At 38.4% G+C, this 24,210-nt stretch overlaps 2 protein-coding genes across 3 annotated transcripts; both read left to right on the plus strand.

Annotated features, from left to right (window-relative positions):
• Positions 1-4,451: 4,451 nt before the first annotated feature.
• Positions 4,452-18,481, plus strand: LOC104095732 (uncharacterized). Of its 2 annotated transcripts, XM_070181533.1 has the most exons (12): positions 4,452-4,784; positions 5,520-7,669; positions 8,798-9,490; positions 9,848-10,516; positions 11,519-12,863; positions 14,466-14,815; positions 14,901-15,098; positions 16,495-16,652; positions 16,864-16,955; positions 17,032-17,138; positions 17,926-18,065; positions 18,173-18,481. In XM_070181533.1, the coding sequence occupies exons 1-10, from the start codon at positions 4,586-4,588 to the stop codon at positions 17,073-17,075; spliced, it is 5,898 nt and encodes a 1,965-aa protein (XP_070037634.1). In that variant the 5' UTR covers positions 4,452-4,585; the 3' UTR covers positions 17,076-17,138; positions 17,926-18,065; positions 18,173-18,481. The 2 variants fall into 2 exon arrangements, with proteins under 2 accessions (XP_070037634.1, XP_033511871.1); XM_033655980.2 differs by having other exon boundaries at positions 17,926-18,481.
• Positions 18,482-19,953: 1,472 nt separating this feature from the next.
• Positions 19,954-22,398, plus strand: LOC104095733 (probable L-type lectin-domain containing receptor kinase S.7). Its single transcript, XM_009601923.4, has one exon. It carries the CDS (start codon positions 20,155-20,157, stop codon positions 22,168-22,170), a length of 2,016 nt encoding a protein of 671 aa, XP_009600218.1. The 5' UTR covers positions 19,954-20,154; the 3' UTR covers positions 22,171-22,398.
• The last annotated feature ends 1,812 nt before the right edge of the window (positions 22,399-24,210 follow it).

The raw sequence follows: 24,210 nt of genomic DNA on the forward strand, positions 1-24,210 counted from the left end.
TCACTATACAAAATATATACAAAATAGACTGTCACTATACAAAAATATACTAAATAGACTGTCACTATACAATTTATATACACTAGACTGTCACTATACAAAATAGACTGTCACTATACAAAATATACTGTCACTATACAAAAAATATATAAAATAGACATTTCGGGTTATTAGATACAATATGTTTGGACGGAAGGACCATTTAGTGTAAGTGAAAAAAATATGTGCTATTAAAATTTTGAAGGGTTATAGAGTTTATAGATATGGTAGGATCGTTATTGTATTTTGCTTCCATTTCTCCCCATACTTATTATTTGATATTTTTTTTCCCTTCTTGTCTATGGCAAACATCTCTACTTTATATTTCTGGCTAGTATTTTATTCTCGTATTCTTGTGGCCTTTACCAGCAAAATGATCTTCTCCCCTTATTGTATATACAAGAAAAATAAGGTATCTTATTGTTTTATTTATCTATTTTCACCTTCATGGGAAATAACATTATTTTCGGAGGAAAACAAATCTATTTCCTCTTCAAATTTTCGGAAACGAAATATGAAAGAAACTTAGCTTTACTTGGAGAAAAAAAATGAGGTCTTTGTCTTTTCATATTCTTTTGTTTCCCTCTCCTATTTTGTAGGAAAAATTATTTTTTCTTCGAAATTTCGGAAAAGAAAATAATGACAGAGACAACTTGAAGGAACCTAGTTAGCAAGTTAATGTTTTTTTGTCTTAGATTATTTTTATGAGAACTATTAATAAATAAAATATTTACAACGATGTTACCTATATATATATATATATATTTATTTATTTATTTATTTATTTATTTACAACAATCAAGGATATTTAAAAAACTTATCAATTATTGAATTATATTAAATTACATTAAATGATATAACAACAACAACAAACCCATTATGTTCCCAACATGTGGGGTTTGGGGAGGGTAGTCTGTACACAGACCTTAACTCTACCTAATGCAGGTAGAGAGCTTGTTTCCAATAGACCCTCGGCTCGGAAAGGTTGAGAAGAAGAAGAAGAAGAAGAAGAAGAAGAGCAAAAAAGGAAGAGAGAAGGAAGAGAGGGAAAAAAGAGGGAGATAAAGGATAAATAGTACCAAATAATAGCAACAGGGAATACAATACCTGAGACGAACAAAACCACATAATGCAATAAAAATCTAAGAATATGAAGGGACATGCGTGCTACTAAGACTATCGGTGAGCAACTAAAAAACTACCCACTAACCTTCTACCCTAATTCTCGATCTCCACACCCTCCTATCCAGGGTCATGTCCTCATTGAGCTAAAGCAGTGCTATTTCCTGTCTAATCACCTCTCCCAGTACTTCTTATGCCTACCTCGACCTCTTCTCAAACTCGCCATGACCAACTTCCACACCTCCTAACAGAAGCATCAATTTTTCTCCTCTTAACATGTCTGAACCATCTCAACCTCGACTCCCGCATCTTGTCCTCCACGGAGGCTACTCCCACTCTGTCCTGGAAAGCTTCATTCTTAATCTTATCTCTCCCAATATACCCACGCATCTATCTCAACATCCTCATCTCTGCTACTTTCATCTTTTGCACGTGGGAGTTCTTGACTAGCCAACACTCAACTCCATACAGCATAGTCGGTCAAACAACCACTCTATAAAACTTACCCTTAAGTCTTGGCGGTACATTCTTATCACATAAAATACCGGAAGAGAGCCTTCATTTCATCCATCCCGCTCCGATGCGATGTGCGACATCTTCGTTAATCTCCCCGTTACCTTGGATAATAGACCTGAGATACTTAAAACTAGCTCTCTTGGGGATAAATTGAGCATCGAGCTTTACCTATACGTCTGCTTCATGGGTCCCGTCACTGAATTTGTACTCAAAGTATTCTGTTTTGGTTTTGCTCAACTTGAAACCTTTAGACTCCAAGGTCTGTCTCCAAACCTCCAACCTCGCGTTAACTCCGCTTCGCGTCTCGTCAATCAACACTATATTATCGGCAAATAACATGCACCAAGGCACATCCCCTTGGATGTGTCGCGATAGTACATCCATCGCCAAAGCAAATAAAAATGAGCTAAGAGCCGATCCTTGGTGCAACCCCATAACAACAGGGAAATGCTCCGAGTCACCACCCACATTCCTCACCCGAGTCTTAGCATAATCATACATATCCTTAATCACCCTAATGTACGCTACCGGAACACTGCTAGCCTCCAAACACCTCCACAGAACCTCCATCGGGACTTTATCGTACGCTTTCTCAAGGTCATTAAATACCATATGCAAGTCCTTCTTGCTCTCCCTGTACTGCTTGACTAAGCTCCTTATCAGATGAATCGCTTCTGTAATCGAACACCCTAGCATAAATTCAAACTGATTCTCGAAAATAGACACCCACCTCCTCACCCTGGCCTCCACCACCATCTCCCAAACCTTTGTAGTGTGAATCAATATCTTGATACCCCTATAATTGTTGTAATTTTGGATATCACCATTGTTCTTGTACAACAGAACCATCGTACTCCACCTACATTCTTCGGGCATCTTCTTCGTCCTGGAAATAACCTTAAACAGCCCAGTGAGCCACTCCAAGCATGCTCGCCCCGCACTTTTCCAGAATTCCACCGGAATTTCGTCTGGCCCTGTCGCTCTGCCCCTGCACACCTTACACATCGCCCCTTCCACCTCCCATACCTTAATTCGCCTACAGTACCCAAAATCTCGCCGACTCTAGGAGTTCTCCAATTCACCCAGCACAATGCTTCTATCCCCCTCCTCGTTCAACAGTTTATGGAAGTATGTCTTCCATCTTCTTCTTCTAATAAGTGTCTCCTCCATCAATACTTTGCCATCCTCGCCCTTGATGCACTTGACTTGGTCTAAGTCAGGGGCCTTCCTTTCCCTCACCTTGGCCAACCGGTACAACTTCTTGTCCCCGCCTTTGCCCCCCGCTCCTCGTACAAACGAGCAAATGCCACGTTCTTAACCGTCCTAACTGCTAACTCTGCCTTTTTTCTTTGCCTTTCTGTAATACTCTCGATAAGTCCTTCTTTCCTCCTCGTTTGTACTCTCCACTAGCTTCAAATAAGCACCTTTCTTGGTTTCCACTTTACCTTGGACCTCTTTATTCCACTACCATTCCCCTTTATGACCCCAGAAAAGCCCTTCGTAACCCCTAAGATCTATCTAGCAGCTCCCCTAATGTAATTCGCAGTCGTGAACACATACTAGACACGTCCCCCAGACTAATCCAAGCCCTCAAAGCTAGCAACTTCTCCCCTAACTCATGAACTTTGTCCTTGGTCAAGTTACCCCACTTGATCTTAAGTTGCCTGCACACCGCCCCCATCCTCCTACTCCTCTTGATCTCCAGGTCCATAACTATGAGCCTAAGTTGGGTCGTGAGGTGCTCACTTGGGATGATCTTGCAATCAATGCACATACCTTTATTGCATTTCCTGCAGAGAAGATAGTCAACATGAGTCTTGCCCATCAAATTCCGGAAAGTGACCAGGTGCTCCTCCCTCTTCGGGAAAATCGAGTTAGCTATAACCAAATCAAAAATTCTAGCAAAATCCAACAGTGAAGTACCTCCCTCATTCCTATCCCCAAAATCGAACCCGCCGTGCACATCATCATAAACCCTAGCACTAGTCCCAATATGGCTATTGAAATCTCCGCCAATGAACAACTTCTCAGTGTGCGGGATACTACGCGCCACCTCGTCCAAATCCTCCCATAATTGCTTCTTGGCCTCCTAGTCCAAACCTACCCCGAGGATACACTAATCGCGTTTACAATAAAACCACCAACTACAAGCTTAATACTCATCAACCTATCGTTTACCCTCCTAACCTCGACCACGAGCTCTTTGAGGTCCCTGTCAACTAAAGTATCTACCCCGTTCTTACCCCCAGCGCTTCCTTAGTACCATAGTTTAAACCCGTCTACATCCCGTGCCCTAGTACCCTTCCATCTAGTCTCTTGAACACACACTATGTTGATCTTACTCTTCTGAAGAATCTTACCTAATTCTATAGAATTCTCCGTCAACATCCCAGTGTTCCAGGACCCAACTCTCAACCTAGAGGCTTTCTTACCCCCCTTCCCACCCCTGGACCCCACCCCTAGTCCCACCCGAGGACATGATCTTACTCTCAAATCGTTCACTACCGCCACTATAAGCAACAAGTATTAGGTAAACACCCAAACAAGGTGTACGCCATGTTCCGCCAAATAAATTACATTAAATGATATAATTTATTTAAATATTATATTTATAAAATAATATTATATTATAATAAAACACAATATAAAATCATACATACATTACGAAAGGATGAGTAACAACCACCAAACAAGGTGTACGGTATTATACCAATGGTAAAGCATTTGGGATCCCCGATGCCATTTATTAATCTTTCAGAAAATAGGAGGCTACGACGTCGTTCGGTATCCAGCAAAATTTGAAAATGCCATCCGCGCTCACGCCAAAGTGATCTCCATTCCTCTTCCTCAAACGTTCACTCTACACTCCCCCTCCACAGAGTCACCGGACGGCGTAGATTCGACGGTAATGCGGGTGTCGTTTGGGATGAACATGTCGACGGTGGAGAATCTGTTCGTACAAATCTTCGAGAGGAAGAATCGGATCATCGAACAAGTCAAGCAACAAACCGAACTGTATAGCCAACACCTCGCTTCTAAACTTATAATCGAAGGAATTACTCCTCCTCCATGGCTCTTGAATAATCACCAGTCGTCAAATCCTCAAGGTACTTTTTCATTTCAAGCTTTTGCTTGTATATATATGCCAATTTCTGCTGTTCCACTTTTCTAGGGTTCCGTTGTCCCAATTAGGCGAATGCAAGAATAGGATTCAGTTCAACCATTACCTTTGGCTCGACTTCCATATACATAGTTAAATATTAATTTTCTTTTTGTAGGAAATTCAACAGTAGAATCGTTTTTACCGTACGACCTGGTATAAGCCTGGTATTTTTTTTTCCCGGATAAATATAATGATTGGTAAGTGACCTCATTTATCTGTTGTAATTGGAGCTTTTGAAGTTCGAACAGCAAATAGTTAAGGATTTTCATGTGCCCCCAGGGCTTAGTTCAAGTTGCAAAGGTTGAGGGACTTGGGACTTAGGTCACGAGTTCGAGCCCTGCACCATGCGAACTGAGCCTGATATTTAAGTGGAGAAGCTAGAGGAGCGGTCCCATTATCTCTGAGTTTCGAAGGCTGCAGTTGGTCCTAAGAATTGGCCCCACACGTTCACAAAAAAAGGAGTTAAGAATTTTCATGTTTCTTCACTCTTCCCCTTTTTCTACTGTTCGGTACAGCTAAAACATGCTTGTTTATGTCCTCTTTGTGATCTTGCTGGTTTTCAAACACAAATTATAAAGAAAACCACAGTTTATCCAAAAAAGTGTCTTTTTTTCATGTTTTGGCTTTGTTGAAGGAACACTTAGATGACATTGTCTCTGTCTCTCTCATTTTTTGCCAGAGCTGAACAAAGAAGAGCTGATTTCTGAAATTTTAGTTCCACGGCCACGGGCACCTACTGTGCGCCATGCCAGTGCTCGTTGCTCATTGAACAAGAGGCCAGTTGTCACAGATGACAACGAAGATCTGTATCATGGAACATTCTCTGAGATTCATACTTCTGACAAAGGCCTTTACCACGCAGATGGGACAGCTAATAAAGTTGTAGATCCTGATAATAACCAGGAATATGCTCTGAAAAGTGTTCCCGAGCTTGATGTAAGTGTTAACTCTCCCCTAGATCAGACGGATACAAGATTCCAGAACAATTTTAATGATCTGGACCTGTCACTAGCTAGAATACAAAGGTCTAAGTCTAGGCAAAAGGCTCTTCAGCTTCGTAATAGTGCACAAGGGGAAGCGGAGGGCTGCTCCAGTCAGCAGAAAAATTGTGATGTTGCTCCTATAGGGATTGGTCTCTCTGCTCCTGAACGTGTTAATCTCAATTATGAGTTACAGATATTGTCTGAACCTTGTGTAGTTAGTAATGGTAGTGGCGGGTTGAGGGAATCAGCTAAAAGAAATCATGAAGGCCAAGAAAGGGACATCAATTTACATACCGGTGAGAATTCTAAGCATAAAACATCTGCCAAGCAACTTGAGTGTGTGAAAATTCATACAAAAAAAGTGGATAGCTTATCTGATGTTGCTGAGAAAAGTCATACAAAAAAAGTGGATAACTCTTTTGCTACAGCTCAGAAAAGCCATTCAAGCCACAGACGTAGCTGCAATTTTGCTTCCAAAGGTATCAATTTGTCTGCCTCTGCTTCTCAACTAATTGATTTTTCCAACAAGTCAGACCAGTTGTTGGAATCTTTTCCTGTTGGTAGTGAAGCTATCAAGTTAAAGGAATTTGTAGAAGTACACCAACATGAGGGGATTCAAAATAGGGTCACAAGGTCCAGAAGTAATGCCAAACAACTGAACTGTATAAATGATTCTCTTAAAGTGGATGGTTCGGCTGACGTAGTTCAAAAAGATGGTTATACCCAAGCAAGCTCTACAGGTGGTGTGTCAGGTAGGTCATTGGAAGTGACTAATACATCTAATGCTCACAAGCCAATAGTCAAAAGCTACCTGGAAACTAAGAAGAAGACTGACATTTGTTGTGGTAGGATCACAAGATCCAAGAGTATGGCCAAAAAATTGCCTTGTCCGTTTGATGATTCACATGGCACTATATTTGTATTCTCAGATAGGGTGAGCACTGATGTTTTGGCTACAGCAATTGGTGGATCATCAGAAGTGTTATATGACAATCCTGGTTCTTTGAAATCAGTTAAACCTTCTCTTGGACTGGACCAGAAAAGCAAAAAGACACAAAATAACATTGGCAATGAAGTCATAACAGAGCCTGTTGATACTTCCACTGTTGCTGGTTCTGGAGGTGCCCATTCTATGTCTGCTGATTCAGAGAAGTCTTCCAAAGAAAATGACGAAACTCATTGTCCAACAGGCAGTAAATCGATCATCCCTTGCTCTGATAACAATGACACCCATAATCAGCAAGTAAACACTGAAGCTGCGATGGAAGGATCTTCCACTTCTAGGTCTAGAACCAGCAATTCTGACCCAGAAGTGGGAATGGAATGTCTGGTTGCCAATCCTTCACCTGATTGTTTTGTGCCAATGAAGCCAAAACAACTTCACTTTGATGACATGGAAAAGTGTAACCTGAAGAGGAGCTTTACTAACTTTGAGGAGAAGAGCTTGAAACCAATAGATGATATTTCCAATAACTCACTAGAACCAACCTCACAAAAGAAGATGTCTGGCAGCCCTGTAGATAACAGATTTTCTTGGGAAGAGTCAACACCCGAGCAGGAAATTTCAAGTAAGTTAGACGGCGTTCCAGGGAGTTCTTTTGCTTCGAAAATCAGAGACCCAACTGGTACCGGAATGAATGGCTGTGCATCAGACATGAACGGACATCTTGCATCAGGGAATAGTATATATGAGTCAAGGGGCAGACCATGTTCTCGGCAATCTCCTTATTTGCATGATGATAAGACACTGTCAAATGATGTTGGTCGTTATGATGCAGAGACTCAGCATGTTAAACTCAATCTAAAAGAGTCACATCATTCTGTGATAGAACGCCACCTAGAAGTGGTATGCTCCACACTTATGTTTTTCTTACATGCATTCTTTTTTGGCTTCAGGCTATCTTGGTAAAAGCTGCATGACAAAGTAATATGTTCCTAATATCTATGTAGTACATTTTTATGTTTAAACTTCATTATCTATCTTTAGGATATCATGGAGTGTATTAACAGTTTTATGGTGTATGATCTCTTGATTTGGCATCGGGACGTCCTTATGATAGATCTGCAATTGCTTGATGTATATTATGTAGTGACATTTATAAACTTTTTGCTACTCCTAATCTTAGAACTATGTATTTCAGTAGGCATATATGTTTTACTTTGCCAACTTTTAGACGCCTGCAGATTCTGAATCTGATTAAGTAGCTTTGATTTAATAATTCGGAAGATGATCATCTACTACTTAATTAAGGTGATTTTTGTGCGTTTTGCTTTGTCTTTTCTTTATACCTAGTTATGAGTTTGTTAGGTTTGTTCCGAATGCGGATGACTTACTTAAGACTTGAAAGAGAGTATCTATATCATGATGTGATCACACTTACACTCGAGCCATATTTCTGGTAGATATGTACTGGTTTTGACCTACTTCATATATGCCTGATACACAAAGTAATGCTGTGTAACTCATCCCTGAAATTAATAGTGGTACTAGCATCATTGTTTTCATTCAAAGTTTGGGCAGGAACTCCAGTAACTCATAGGAACTTGATATTCTATATTCGGCAACACCTTGGAGTCCTTTCCAATTTTTAGTCAAGAGGAGAAAAGGTAGATGGTTGCCTCTTTCTTTATATTAGGGGTGTAGGCCCTTCTTTTGGCTGCTACATGAAGAAGCTGTTTGAGCTTAGAACCTGCTTTTCTTGCAATACGACTTTTTATTTCAGAAGGAAAAGCACTAACACATGCTCCTCTATTATGCAAGTTCAATCAATTTATTCCCTGAATGAAATTTTTGGATCTTTTATGTAGTTTATATTTGTTTTGAGTAGTAAACACAGAATTTACACAATTTTTGTGGTATCCAGGCAGAACAATGCTCTGCTGACATCTAACTCAATTTTTAGTTAGCAAGAGAAAGTTAAGCATTGCTTTCAACCTTATCTGAGTCTGAGCTTTTTCTCCCATGGCTGGACAGGGAGGTAACAGTTGTGACAGGAATGCTCAATGTCTATCTGCATCTTATGTTGCCAACACCAAAATTGCTGCAACACCTCATATCTCAAGTTTGACTAAAAAGGTGACTGGAGATTCCCAGGATTGCTTGGCGAAGAACTTTGAAATTGAAGATCCGACTTCCATTTCCCCAGATGCGAAGAGACAGTCTTGCATGCCAAATGATCCAAATTTAACTTGTTTTAATGGTGAAAACAGTGATGGAGATGTTACCATCAAGTGCAACGTTGATAGAGATTCCCATCAGAAGGAGAATGACATGGTTACGTGTAGTCCCCTACAATCTGGTCACAGTGATAATGAGAATCTCAATCTCTCCATATCAAGTGATATTGAAAATGCAAGGGTGCTGTCACTGTTTGATGGCAGATTCAGATCTGCTAAGATGGATTCATGGCCACAAGTTAAGAGGAAAAAAATTGAAGATAAGCAAGCTAATTGCTTTTCTGATTGTCCAAAATCTGAAATGTCAAAGCTTTACCGGATACAGATGGATGCTATCAGCTTAAACTTCAATACCATTCAAGAAAAATCAGGCAATGTTGTGGAACATACACCTTTCAGAGTCAAGAGTTCTAATTCAGGTATATCCGAGAAGATAAACTGTCATTTGAAAGAAGGAGCACCTTCCTCGCCAAAGCTGCAAAAAGAAGTGGTACGTGAAGAAGCTGTTTGAGCTTAAAACCTGCTTTTCTTGCAATGCAGCCTTTTATTTCAGTAAGAAAAACACTTGTGTGTGCTCCTTTTATTATGCATGTCCAATCGCTGTTCCTTGTATGAAATTTTTTGATCTTTTATGTAGTCTATGTTTGTTGTAATTAGTAAACACTCAGAATTTACAAATTTTCTGTGGTATCCAGGCAGAACAATGTTCTGCTGACATAGTGCTCGATTTTTGCTTAGCTATAGAAAGTTATGCTGACATAATGTTCTGCTGACATAATGTTCTGCTGACATAGTGCTCGCTTTTAAGCTTATCTGAGGCTGAAATTTTTCCCTCATGGCTGGACAGGGAGGTAACAGTTGTGACAGGAATGCTTGTCTACCTGCATCTTATGTTGCTGAAACTGCTGCTGCACATAACATCTCAATTTTGGCCGACAAGGTGACTGGCAAGTCTCAGGATTGCTTGGTGAAGGAACTTGAAATTGAAGATCTGACTTCCATTTCCCAAGATACAAAGAGACAGTCTAGTATGCCAAATGATCCAAATTTATGTTGTTTTGATGGTGAAAATAGTCATAGAGGCGTGTGTGTGAAGAGTGATATGGATAGGGATGCCCATCTGAAAGAGAATGACATGCCTACGTGGAGTCCCCAACAATCTGGACGCAATTACGAGCAGAATCTCAATCTTTCCGTATCAAGTGAAATTGAAAATTCAAGGGAGTCCTTGCTGTTTGATGGAAGATTCAGATCTGCTAAGCTGGATTCATGGCCACAAGTTAAGAGGAGAAGAATTGAAGATAAGCAAACTAAATGCTTTTCTGTTTGTCCAAACTCTCAAATGTCAAAGCTTTATCACATGCAGATGGATGCTATAACCATTCAAGAGCAATCAGACAGTGTTTTGGAACATACACCTTTCAGAGCCAAGAGTTCTGGTGTGGGTATATCCAAGAGGGAAAATTGTCCTTTGAGAGAAGGAATTAATTCCTTGCTGAAGCTGCAAAACGAAGTGGTACAGTACTTAAATTGAAGTTATTCCCTTGCATATTTAAAATGATGTTCACATTCTTTTGTGTACACAAGTAGACTTCATTGGTGTATATCATACTTTAATGGGACAAGGTTTAGGAGTAAGAATTTCCTATTGCACTGCCTTTTTCCAATTTGTTTTGCTGGGAAACAAAATCTTATTTTGCAAGCTCCATCCCACACTACAAATTGAATTATTGCGAAAAATTTCTTCATCTCTTCTTACCATTTACTGCTATTTTCTTGAAGCACATGATCATTCTGATAATAGCTGTGACTCTTCCATTATAGGCAGACCTACAGCAAAGGATTTTTGCATGCATCTCTTTACATTATCTACTGTTTTTTGTTTGGGGCACATGTCACATTGATTGCTGATAATAGCCGTGACTTTCAAGTAAACCTCTCTTTTGTAGTTATACTTGTATTTTCTTGTTTGGGCGACCTACAAATTGTTTTGAAACACACAAATATTCGCTCAAGTCAGATCGATTCATTAAAGAAGGGAATAAAGGATAAGAAACAGAGGAAGGCCTTATTTTATTTTTAGCCGACTATTATCTTTTTTATTAGGGGAACAGGGTGGGGGGGGGGGGGGAGATGGGGGGGAGTACCATGCTCTGAAAAATAGCTATCCATGTCAGTGTGTTTGCTTTTGGCAATTGTGACCTCAAGGGCAAATTAATGACTGCATGGAAGATGTAAAGTCCTGCCATCTTCTGCTTGTCATGAAGTCCATTTTGGCGGACTAATGTGTTCAGGTTGTTTGAGGACTCAAATTTCTTCAAGTCTAGTTTGATTTTTTCGAGGGCAAGTTGCTAAATCTGATCCGCTGCAAAGATCATCTACTGTATTGCACCTTGTAAAGAAAAAAACTAGGAATCCTTTCTGTGCTTATAATAATATTGCGATCTTTTTGCCATGACTCAGTTGGCTATCTTAACTTCCTCTAGGACATAATTTCTGCCATGTCACTTATCTGCAGGATGCGATATGTTTTAAACAGTTCGGGTCTGCTTCCTCTTCTGATGACAAACTGTTATGTGTATCCCATGTCTCAAGTTTGTTTCAAGAGCCAGCTGAAAAGGAACTGGAAACTGGAGAAGAACATGAACACCTTTCTGATGCTGAAAAATTCTCTGATGAACAAGACATTTCAGACTTGCTGCACCTTGAAAAGAATGTTAAGTTGGATAATCCTAAAGACTTGACTTGTTTGGAGAGAAAATCTCATACTGGAGACCAGAGCCTATATTCTCAATCATGTGTTTGCAGTTCTCCGCAAAATAAAGACTTGGATATCACCGATGCTGATCAATCTAAGCCTGTGCTTGAGGGTTTCATTATTGATGCCTCAACAGCAGATGGGGAAATGGATATTGCCCAATTTGGGATCAGCTATGATAACCTGAACTTTCCAAGCACAACAATTCAGCGTGCTAGCATTCTGGAGCGCATCTGCAAATCAGCTAGTGCAAATACACCCTTATCTCATCTCACATCTGCTTTTGGGTTGCACCATACTCAAAATCTATATCAATCTTTACCTAATGGGCTTCTTGAGCACCTGGATCTGAGGAGCACCTTCTTTCCAGAGGAGGATGTCAACAAACAGCTTAGGGCAAGTTATAGCTGTGTGGATGAAGTGAAAAATTCTGAACTGGAGATACCTTGTTCCGATTATCAATCTTCTTACCAATGTCAATTTGGAGGGAGGTCAGGGAGCCAATACCAGTCTCCTGTTGGGAAGTTTTGGGAAAGGATCTCGTCACATTCTACCAGTTCAGAGAAGCGTTTGAGCTCAAACCCGGAGCTCACGTGTTTCCCAATTGAGGAGGATCCCAATAGTAGTGAGGAGAATGAGGCTGCAGATGAGGTGGCTGGTAAAATCTGTGATGAATTTGATTCAACGGTAGTGAATAGTCATGTCAAAAGACTACCACTTGCTGATGTAACTGATTCATATCTGAATCTTCCTGCTTCAATCTCTGCAGCTGAGAGGTCTCATGCTAGGGGAAGTCTGGATTCTGTCAAGACAGATGCTAGCTGCACTGGGCATCATAATAAAGCCAAAAGAAAGCTTGGAAGTAGCTTAAAAAATATGAGTGGGGGGAAGGTAAAACAGAGTTATTTGATGGGTGCAAAAGGAATTAAACAAGGTAAGGAATCCCTTAGGAGGTCTAGTAGGTCAAAGTTATCAGCTAAATCGAGTTTTAAGAGCGAGAGACAGAAATTATCAGAAAAAGGGGCAAGACAGAACAACATTGTCTCAAATGTGACTTCATTTATACCACTAGTCCAACAGAAACAAGCAGCTGCTTTATGTACAGGTAAATTATCATTTTTTTCCTTCTTTTATAGCAAAATTTGGAACTATCCTTATAAATATAAAAAGAGGAAAAAAAGAATTTGTGAATAATCTTGATGACCTTTTGTAGCAGGACTTCTTGTTAGCATTAAATGGTATCTGTTAATCTCGGTAGAACTTAGCAACAACAACATACCTAGTGTAGTCCCACAAGTGGGGTCTGGGGAGGGTAGAGTGTACGCATACCTTATCCACTACCTTTAAGAAGGCAGTGGGGCTGTTTCCGGTAGACCCTCGGCTAAGGAAAGATAAATGGAAATCGGTGGAACTTAGCATAGTAGGATATTGATGCAAGTGAATCAAGTTTTCTGTTGATGACTTAACGTGGTACTTAAACGATTAACTTTGGTGGTATTTTGCATCGATAAATCTGATCTCCCTGGACTTTGATTTTGGAGATCGGAAAATTCAGTGTTTTTTTTTTCCTCTGGAAAAAGTCCAGTGGTATTATCCAGTTGGCCTTTGGTTGTCATTGTAGCATCTCCTGTGCTCTTCTATGGAGTATCATGCTTCTACTATGCCTTGGGCATGTTATACCTTTTTTTCCCGTTGAGTATGTTATACCTGAACTTTGGGATTTTGAAGTTTGAAGCTTTACTGGCTCTTTCAGAAGTATTCAAGGTAATACCTGATTAGCCTTTGATTATGCGATAATAGCACCTCTATTCTGCTAAGAGAATAGCACATTTCTACAATTCTTTCAGAATTTACCCACTTTCAGCTGTTTATTTTGGTTGTGCCGTGGTGGTTGATGGGGGATGAATCTAAAATGCTACTAGCTTCTTCTTTCTTCTTTTTCTCTCCCAAAAAGATTGCTTTTGGTATTTCACTGTGTTATAGGAAGAAGTTAATAACAATCTTTACTTAGTGTGATTTTAATGTTTGCATTCTACAGGGACATAAATGAGGATTTAAAAACTAAAACAAGCTTCTTAGTAGAATATCACATTTGGTTGATGATACACTAGAGATATCAAAACTAGGTGGTGAGAATTTGTGCTTTTTTCTTTCACTGAATTCCAGGTAGAACTAGAGAAAAGTAGGACATGATGGAGGAAAAAGCTCTATTTAGGTGACACCAATTAGGCGGGATTAAGTTTTAGCCATGTTAGTATGTGTACTATAGGTCTAATATTTCTAGGAGTCTTCGAGTTCTAATAGAGATTTATATACCAGTAGAAAATAAGAGAATTTTTAGTGCCTTTTGTTTTTATTTGTGTTTTATATGATACTGGATAGAGAAGAGCTTAATGGAGCAACATGAAATTGATATACCCGACCCAAGCGACCTTGGCTAGCATGGGATTGAGGCATAGTTGTTGTTTTCTTTCACTGAACTGGATTCCCTTGTGATGATATATTGCAAGCCAAAGAAAATCAATCTTGAAGATTCAATGTGTTACTACCCCCACCTGTGCTTATCTTGATCAGTAGTACAAGCTTTTCCCACCCACCTTTTCTCCTGCATGCCAAGTCAGATTATGCAAAATGAAGCTTGTGCATGATCAAGGGGCTGCTTTTTGATAGTACTGGTGTAATTACTAAGTTTTCTGTTATTCCACAGTAAAGAGAGACATCAAAGTAAAGGCTCTGGAAGCTGCTGAAGCTGCAAAACGCCTGGAAGAGAAAAAAGAGAACGAGCGTAAGATGAGGAAAGAAGCAATGAAGCATGAGCGGGCACGGTTGGAGGAAGAAAATTCAAAACAATTGGAATTACAGAAGAAAAAGAAGGAAGAGGAAAAGAAGAAAAAGGAGGCTGATGCAATAACAAGGAAAAGGCTGAGGGAAGAAGAAGAGAAAAATGACAAGGAAAAGAAAAGAAAGCGAGTAGAAGAAGCACGACGACAGCAGAGAGAGCAGGAGGATAAAACTCATGCTAAAAGAGCGGAGAAAGGCAAAGGAATTCTCATTATTGTATGCAACATTCTTGTTTAAAACTCTGCCTTTTCTGCTTGTGTTTTGCTCTGCTGGCACTAATTATTGATTACTTTTGCTGTAGGACGAAAAGATGACGGGTAAAAAGAAATGTAATAGTGACGTGGAAAAGTGTCAAACAGAAAAAGAAAGAGTAGGAAAGACCTTCAAGAAGCAGGAGAGTGAACCCAAGCCGGCGGAACCTGTGATAAATGATTCATTTCAAGCAACAACACCACCAGGAAAATGTCACGTTTCTAACACTTCTGCTGATCATGAAAAGGTATGCATCTCCATAGAAACGTCTTAGCTAGTAGCTGATCAGTAGCTAAGTTCTTTACAAGTTCTGATTGTCCACGATGTGCACTTGCTTTTCTCTGCAGCATCACTATATTATCCCCACCCCACCAAGAAAAAAGTTATGATTGGCTGCTATCTGTAGGAACTAGGCTATCTATACCTTGTAACCCTGTTTGCATTGTAAGATTTGAGTTCCAAAATCCCAGGGGGCTTTTGTTTTGACACGTCTTCTTTCACTATTACTTTGAGCTCCCATCCTTCAATAGGCACTCTCAAAGCATTGACTGTGCTCCCTAGCAAGTGTTTCCTGCCGAAACATCAACAATGAATCCAGTGTACTTGAAAAGGTCTCCTTTATTAGCAGTATACCAAAAAACGACAATCTTTACATACTCATTTGTCCTTGTTTCTTCCTTTCTCTTCCACTACTTTTTAGTATCTACTCCTCTATTTATCTGATTCATATCTAAGTTTCTCTAGTGGACAGGCTTTAATCTCTGCAGTCCAGCATGACTTTTGTCAAGAAGCAACCTAGCAAAGCATCATTAGAAAAAGAGAGAAACACATCCCATAGAGAAGCAAATTCCAGTTCATTTTGCAAGGATAGATCTTGCTTTGTCTAATAGACATTCACAAAATATTATGTATGAGATGCATATGCAATTCGCATATGTCATTCTACTCTGAAAGTGAAGTTAGTTGACATAAGGAAGCACAATCCGATAGTGCTGAGCAAGGAGTGGACTTAGGTCTGAAGCCTTTTTTTCGTATGCTACAAAATTGGTTGACTATTTATTATTGTGCCAAAGTCAAGGAGCTTACCTGCTTGTGATGCAACTGGGCTGTGTGCTGCTACTGCCCAAACAATCCTAGCCATTTTATTGTATTCTCTGAACTCTAGGCCTGCCCTCTTCCATTTTCTATTTTCTACAGAAACTTTCACAGGAGAAAGTTAAATGACAATGCATCCCATAGCAAGTTCATAATATAGATGAATAATGGCTTGTTATTTCTCCTTATCAAAAATGGCTATGTTATTTAATCACTATCTGCTAACAGAATTAGTGACAGTTCAATATTGTGCCAAATATAAAGAACTTACCTGATTGAGATACAAACAAGCGCTGTGCTGCTACTGCTCAAACTATTTGTAGCCTTTTGATCGTATTCTGGGATCTGTTAGGCATGCCCGTTTTCTATTTTCTTCAGAATTCTGAAGTTGTTAGGTTACAATCCATTTGGGACACTTGCCTTACCCGGGGAAAATCTTATATTTCACTAATTATAGAAAGAAGGCTTGTTTTATATTGTCTGATCCAATGTTCATAAATAAAGTTTTGCTTTCAGTCCTCACACTTGCATGCATTTTATTTGCATAGGCAACATGTGTATTGGGGAAACCTGATGCAAACACTGAATGCATTGCCAAGAAAAGTCAAGAGAAATCATATGAGATCTCACCGTATCAGTGCTCCGATGATGACGAGGATGAGGATGAAGATCTACCTATTCGAAAATTTGTTCCCTCTTGGGCCAGGTGATTAAATTAATTCTTTATTAGCACCTGAAGCAATAAATCTTCAGGTCTTGCTTTACATTATATTGTAAGCTGACCATTATGTTCGATAGTTACAAACAGTAGAGAAAATAATTTCTTAGATCCTCACTGAATATGTATTATTTAGCTTGTTATGTACCTGTTAACATTCTTCTTAACCAAAATTGGTTATTTCTTCTTGTTTATGCAGCAAACTCAGTGTGGCTAATGTCCTACCTCTGCAGCAAGCAATTGACCCTGATTCCATATTTCCCCCCGAAAGTTTCTGCAGTATGGATGAAGGTATCTTTTTCCACCTTATATTTAACATCTCATTTCTTCGATTGTTTTCAGAATTAGCAACTTTCTTTCTTTGTAGTACTTGTGCCCAGGAAGTTACAGAAGAGACATGCGCCGATCTGATTATGTTTTCCTAGACTTCAAGAACTTGTTTATACAAGGCTAGTGCTTCTGCTCGAAGACAAGGTTGTCTCTTCTTTCCCATGCGAACTTGCCATTCATAGTTTCTTGTTTATGCTTGTCATAACCATATACTAGAATTGACTTCTGGTGTGAATTTGGAGAAGTTTCCCTGTCCTGTATGCCATACACTTTTTATGCTGTTAGCTATATCATCCGTTTCCTTAAACTTAAGACAGGAATTTGATCTCCTCTCTGTATTTTAGCTGCTGATTGGTCTTATTCGTTGCTGTTTCCACCCAGACTAAACTTGGGGGTAAAATAAAGAATTTTAGAGGGGAAAAACCCTTTCTTTTTTAATTGAAAATCCCCTTTTCTAACAATTAAGGTGAATTATGAAAATGTGATCATATCTATGCATCTAAAAGACTTTTATGAGGTTCTTGTGTGAGACAACCAATAAGTGGATTTCTTAGCCCATTTCTCCCATTCTGCTCCCCAACTCCATCCAGTTGTCGATCATACTATTTGTATCAATTTTATATTTAACTTCAATGTTATTTTCATCAAAAAATTTAATTATCTCCAGAACCTGATTTTTTCTCCTCACTGGTAATCTTTTCTTTTTCCATCTCACTGATAATCTGCCACTAAATTTCAAGGCATTGCTAGAAGCAATTCCCTAACTTACTTCGTGCACGTCTGTTATCAGATTAATCGTAAAACGGAATGCAGTAAATAAAGCCTGATTTCATCAGTCGTTTCTTTATCCAAGAAGTTTTTCTTCCATGCATTTATCTCATATCCAGGAAAAAAGCCATGAATTTACGAATCCTCTATTATTTTTTTGCAGGATTATATACATAAATTGTACATATGGAAAGGTGACTTGCTATGCAGCTCGGCAAAACAAGCTTTAACAGCTGTCCATGCTGTCGTTTTACCCCTTGAAATGTGCACTTCCAGTATCAGTGATTCAAAAACCTTTCCAATGTAAGTTGGCTTGAAATTTTTTGTAATATGGCAAGTAGTTTTGGTACATCATAACTTGATTTAAAAACAGAACTACAGTAATAGCAGTACTTGGCTGTCTTTTGTAGAATTTTAATATTTTCTTTGGACATATTTATTCGAAACGAGAAGATAATCACAAGTTGTTATGAATGAAATGGCCAAAGAAATCACAGCGGATGACACATTTGGGAAGTTAGTAAATAATGTGTGGAACCCGGGTTAGGAGCACGTAAGCGTGAATTGGGTGAGGTAAAGTAGTTAAAGAGCAGTAGAATAGGCAAAATTAGCTAGGGAATTGTGTTAAAAAGTCCGTTGATTCCAGTTTAATACATTCAATTAGTGTTTGTAATTTGCTCAGTTTATTAGTGGAAGAATTTACTTTGGTTCAGTTCCAACTTGTGTTGTTCAGTAACGCTCCTTACATAATATTTTTGGTCGGAAAGTGGAAATATTGTGGGGTGCTCAGTGGGCACACCCTAGTTACAAAGTTGTTATCAATAAAGTGAAATCATTTCATCCCAAAATTTGGTGCAAGAGCTCAATGGAAGTGTCTCCAATTGTGTTTTAATTTTTGCAGAATCAAATGTGATTTTTTTATTGAGCTCCAACGGCTCTATGAGTGTAGTATTATAGACTCTTTAGATTAAACTAATTGGAAAGTCGATTCAATAATCACATGGTATTCAGTGTCATTGTTGATTATCGAGGCCATTGTTCCCTTTTGGTGATTCTCTGACACAACTTTCTAAGGTTTCATCACCTTTTACTGTGCTATTCGAGGATTGTGAGTTTGATTGCTTCTACCCATTGAGTTCACCCATATTAACATCTGTTAAGTTTATCTGCTAATAAATTCATTATAATTCTGCTAATAAATCAATTACTATAAAACAAAACAGTAGTAAATAATGCTTATAAGTAAAATAGTAAACTGTATCAATTGGCTAAATATTCTAGCCCTATTAAGGCGCATGACTTTATGACACATTAGTGTTAAATTAAAGCAACTCATTTGCAAAAGAAATTAGAAGTTAAACTTTCACAAAAATTGAGGAGCGAGCATTTTTTTTCACTTTGCTGGATCACTATAACTGACGCCATTGAATTTATTGCAATAGTACTCAACAATTACATTTGTTCAACACTACCTCGATTTTGTCCTTTGAATACATGTTCTAACAATTCTATCGCGAATTACATTTGTTCAACAATATACCTCGATTCTGTTCTTTGAATATCCGTTCTAACAATTCTATCGCCGTCTACTAAAACGATTGAAAATATTTTAAACAAAGTAAACATACAACATGCAAAAAGTTCATGCCCTTCTTTCATCTCTAAAGAAAGATTGTCTTTGAAAGTTTAGCCGTAAAAGTTAACAATAATTCAGAAAAATAAAGCTTCTTGACCGATTCAAAATACTTTTCGTTTTCCTTAAAGAGATGAACTCATGATAAGTAATTCGAGAAAATATGGTAGCAATCTACTAAGAGAATATAGGTGTATAGGAAGTACAATTATTCTTTCCATAATTTCTTTTATTTATTTTATTTATACAGCCAAAAAAACATGCACGAATTGGTCAAACTAACGGCTTGTTTTGAATTTCATTAAGTCCCAATGATAGAGATAAGTGGGACCTTATAGATTCACATCGAGTAAATACAACTGGGTCGTCTCTATACCATAATTACAAACATATCTAAATCCTAGATATGCAGTAGGGACCCCTCACTCCCAAAATTCGTCCGCTTTACCTATATTACCGTTATACACTTATTATAGTAAGCTCTATTATATTCTTCTCTTTTATATTCTTCATTCATTTTCTCTTTCTTACTTTTTAATATTTGTTTCATTAAACTCTTTCCTTCTTTCTTCAAACTTAAGAGAACCGACCAAAGGCGCCTATTTTCTTAACCGTTTATACCCCATTTTCCCATTCAGATTCCCACCATCTCCACTACCTCATCACTTTTTCTCCTATCTTCTCTTAACCCCAATATGTGTAAATTCAAGATTTCCTGTAATTCTTCATAACACTTGGATTTTATTTCAGTTGTCAACAATGAGTAAGCTTTTTTCTTGCTCCATTTTCTTCAGCTTCTTGTACTGTGCACTATTGGTATCATCACAAAATTGCAGCTTTGATTTGCAATCTTTTACACTGAGAAATTTCACACTTCTTGGAGATTCTTATCTCAGAAATGGGGTTGTGGGTCTAACAAGAGAGCTTCAAGTTCCATCTTCAAGCTCTGGTTCTCTCATTTACAACAACCCCATTTCATTCTTTGATCCAGAATCCAAAAAGACAGTTTCTTTTTCCACAAGATTTGCTTTTTCAGTCAATAACATCAATCCATCTTCATTTGGAGATGGTTTGGCTTTTTTCCTTTCACCTGATAATCAGACTTTAGGTAGTCCTGGTGGTTTCTTGGGTCTGGTTAATTCATCACAATTAACCAAGAACAAGTTTGTTGCTGTTGAGTTTGACACTAGACAAGATTTGCACTTTAATGATCCTGATGATAACCATGTAGGTCTTGATATAGATAGCCTTATCTCAATCAAGACTGCTAATGTAAAGTTGGCTGGTGTTGATCTCAAAAGTAGGAATTTGATTACTTCTTGGATTGATTACAAGAGTGAGAAGAAGCAGTTGTTAGTGTTCTTGAGTTACTCAAGTTCCAAGCCTAAAAAACCACTCTTGACTGTGGATATTGACCTGTCTGATTATCTAAAGGAGTTTATGTATGTGGGGTTTGCTGCTTCTACTGAGGGAAGCACTGAATTGCATTGTATTGAGAATTGGAGTTTTCAAACTTTTGGATTTAGTCCTATGAGGCCAAGGCATTATCCCCATAATGTGTCTGATAATTCTGTGTTAGTGAAACCCCCTACTATTCAGGAAGATTCTGACAATAAACATCATAAGAGGTTAGGTTTGGGTCTTGGAATTGCTGGTCCAGCTTTCTTTTGTGCTGTTCTTGTAGCTTTTGGTTGGATTTCTTTCAAGAAATGGAGGGGCCTTAACACAGAGAAGAATTTGACAGCTGAGCTTGTTACTGGACCAAGGCAGTTTAGCTACAAGGAACTGAGGTCAGCTACAAGAGGATTTCATTCAAGTAGGATCATAGGCAATGGCGCCTTTGGTACTGTTTACAAGGCCTTTTTCATGGATTCGAGCTCTATCGCTGCAGTGAAAAGATCTAAACACAGCCACGAAAGTAAAACTGAGTTCGGGGCTGAATTGTCGATCATAGCATGTTTAAGGCACAAGAATTTAGTTCAGTTGCAGGGGTGGTGCATTGAGAAGGGAGAATTACTTCTTGTCTATGACTTTATGCCTAATGGGAGTCTTGATAAGGTACTATACCAAGAATCTGAGAATGGGAATCCATTGAAATGGCCTTATAGGTATAATATAGCTGTTGGTTTGGCCTCTGTTCTGACTTATTTGCATCAAGAATGTGAGCAGCAAGTGATTCACAGAGATATAAAAGCCAGCAATATTATGCTTGATGTCAGCTACAACGCGAGGCTTGGCGATTTTGGGTTGGCAAGACTTATGGATCATGACAAGAGTCCGGTCTCGACTCTTACAGCTGGAACAATGGGATACCTTGCGCCTGAGTACCTTCAATATGGAAAGGCAACCGAGAAAACTGATGTTTTCAGCTATGGCGTGGTTATACTAGAAGTGGCTTGTGGGAGGAGGCCAATAGAGGGAGAAGGGAGTGGTCATGAAATGGTGAATTTGGTTGATTGGGTTTGGAGGCTATACTCTGAAGGTAGGATAATTGAAGCAGCCGACAATAGGCTAAATGGTGACTTCAAAGAGGAAGAGATGAGAAAGCTGCTACTTGTTGGTTTAAGCTGTGCAAATCCTGATAGTATGGAAAGACCTTGTATGAGAAGAGTATTTCAGATCCTCAACAATGAAGCTGAGCCTATCTTTGTTCCGAAAGTGAAACCGACGCTAACTTTCTCCACTAGTCTGCCTTTCAGTATTAATGACATTTTCTCAGACGACGAAGACAATGAGGCAGCACCAGAACCTGAGTTTGAAATCAGAGTAGATTGAAGTAAATGTCTTGTGAAGTTTCTGCAATATATAGCTAGAAATTCTTTCATTTTTTTGATGTCCGATTTTAATGAGAGCTGATATATACTATAGTTTTCACTATGTTTGACATGAGGGAAGCTAACTAGCTGAGTTCAAAGCCAATATATTGAACTCATATGCTCTTGTCCCTTTTCCTTAACTTTTTCAGTTGTTCAATCTAATCTGATTGACATGCCATTTCTTTCATCTTCTGCACCTTCTTCTTTTTTTCCCTTTTTACTGCTAACAGTAGTTATGAAAGTAGAACTAGCCGAAAAAAATGTTTGAAAATATCTGCTTATTCTGAGAAGAGTTGTTCATGTAATAGTGAGTTCTTCAAGATTATGCTGGACAGATGAAGAATGATTTCTTGTTAGTATTTGGATGACATTTGGTTTGTGTACTTGCAATGGCTTGGAAAGTTTAAGGCATCCTCCTTTTATACAATTTTTAGTATAATAAAATACTCAATAAGCAAAGCTAAATTTTGATCACATGACCTCTCATTATTGTAATGACTTTCAGTTCATCATTGTTTACCAGAGTATGCCATGTTAACATCGATCTTTTGGTTCAGAAGATATACTGGACATATGAAATATTAAAACTTGTTTCTCTTCAATTGTATTTATCTCCTCAAGAGTCAGACAGCAATTATGCACAAGTTGAAAATCGCTCTTCCTTTGTATAAAAAGTATTTACAGTGTAATTGCTGAAGGGTCAAATAAATGTGCTTAAAAGCAAAATTGATACAGAAATACGCTGTTATAAGCTTGCAGGTTGAGTTGTCCATAAACGACCATACAAACTTGCATTACTCCTCAAACTAGATGTCTTTTCAGCTATGTACCTATTGGGACTTTGAGCAAGTCAATATGCTGAACAAAGAAAACTATGCAACAGTGCTTGGACCAAAATAAGATAATATCTTCAGTTTGCCTATTAACTAGAAATGAAGGCTTGAAACTGAATAAAACTTCAGCAACATCCTTATTCAGCATTACTAGAACATCCTTTACCAATGCTACACTAATAAAGACTTGTAACATTTTTTGTGTAGTGTAATGTAAGTTCACGTCCATTTAATTTACAGAACATGTATGTATCTACTCTCTAGAAACAGAACATTTAACAGCAATACAGTAATGACTTCTGGCTTGTGTTGTAGTAGGATTTAACAAAGCCCTTCTAGTTTGATGTGAACAACCGGAAATGTTTTTCACTCTTGGCTAATTTCTTAGCACATTAGATTATGTTCATTATGAATGTGAAATGTGTTAATCTTTGTTGAGGATCCGAAAAGGATATTTAAGTTCCGATTGGCAGAAGAAGAGAGAGCACATTCCAACAAACAGCAACATCATCATTTTGCTCATGACAGATTGTGCTCTCTCTCTTCTGTCAACAGAATTCCTCAAAGATTAATCTTTTCACATTCCTTCTATTCTGTCAAGCCAAAATTATAAGCATGATCTGAACTGATATATCCACTGACAAAACAAACAGTATATAAACATTTAGTTTATTTTCTTGCATGAGAAATGATGTTGGTTTTCTGGAATGATTCAAAAAAATAAATAAACAAGAGTTGATGACAAACTCTTGGACTAAAAGAGAATAAGCTTAGTAGCAGTAGCTAGAAAGAAATGAGGGGCATGAAGATGATGAATTACATCACATATAACAAATTTTTATAGAGAAAATGAGAAGACTGTAAGAGGTGGGTGGGGTCAGAGAACTTTAATTCTGTGTTGGGGTAATATTTGGATGTTCCGTTGGATATAGAGAAATGAGAATCAGCTAAAAAAAAGGCAAAGAGAAGGGAAGTTCCTTTTCATGTATATTTATTACATCTATAGCATTGGACAGAAGTAACCTCTATTATACTGAATTTACGTGGAATAAGTGTTCATGATAATGAACCTTCAAAGCCACAATTGATGTCATGCTTAGCTATTTCTGGTTTTAAGATAATGACTTCGTTTGATACTCAAGCATCCGAGGACTGAACATTATGAA

Source organism: Nicotiana tomentosiformis, chromosome 7, assembly GCF_000390325.3.
Source record: "Nicotiana tomentosiformis chromosome 7, ASM39032v3, whole genome shotgun sequence".
Classification (NCBI taxonomy): domain Eukaryota; kingdom Viridiplantae; phylum Streptophyta; class Magnoliopsida; order Solanales; family Solanaceae; genus Nicotiana; species Nicotiana tomentosiformis.

Coding starts and splice junctions, on each gene's coding strand:
- LOC104095733 (XM_009601923.4), top strand. CDS start 20,155: ATGAGTAAGCTTTTTTCTTGCTCCATTTTCTTCAGCTTCTTGTACTGT.
- LOC104095732 (XM_033655980.2), top strand. CDS start 4,586: ATGCGGGTGTCGTTTGGGATGAACATGTCGACGGTGGAGAATCTGTTC. Junction 9,491..9,847: donor CAAAGCTGCAAAAAGAAGTG/GTACGTGAAGAA, acceptor ATGGCTGGACAG/GGAGGTAACAGTTGTGACAG. Junction 10,517..11,518: donor TGAAGCTGCAAAACGAAGTG/GTACAGTACTTA, acceptor ACTTATCTGCAG/GATGCGATATGTTTTAAACA.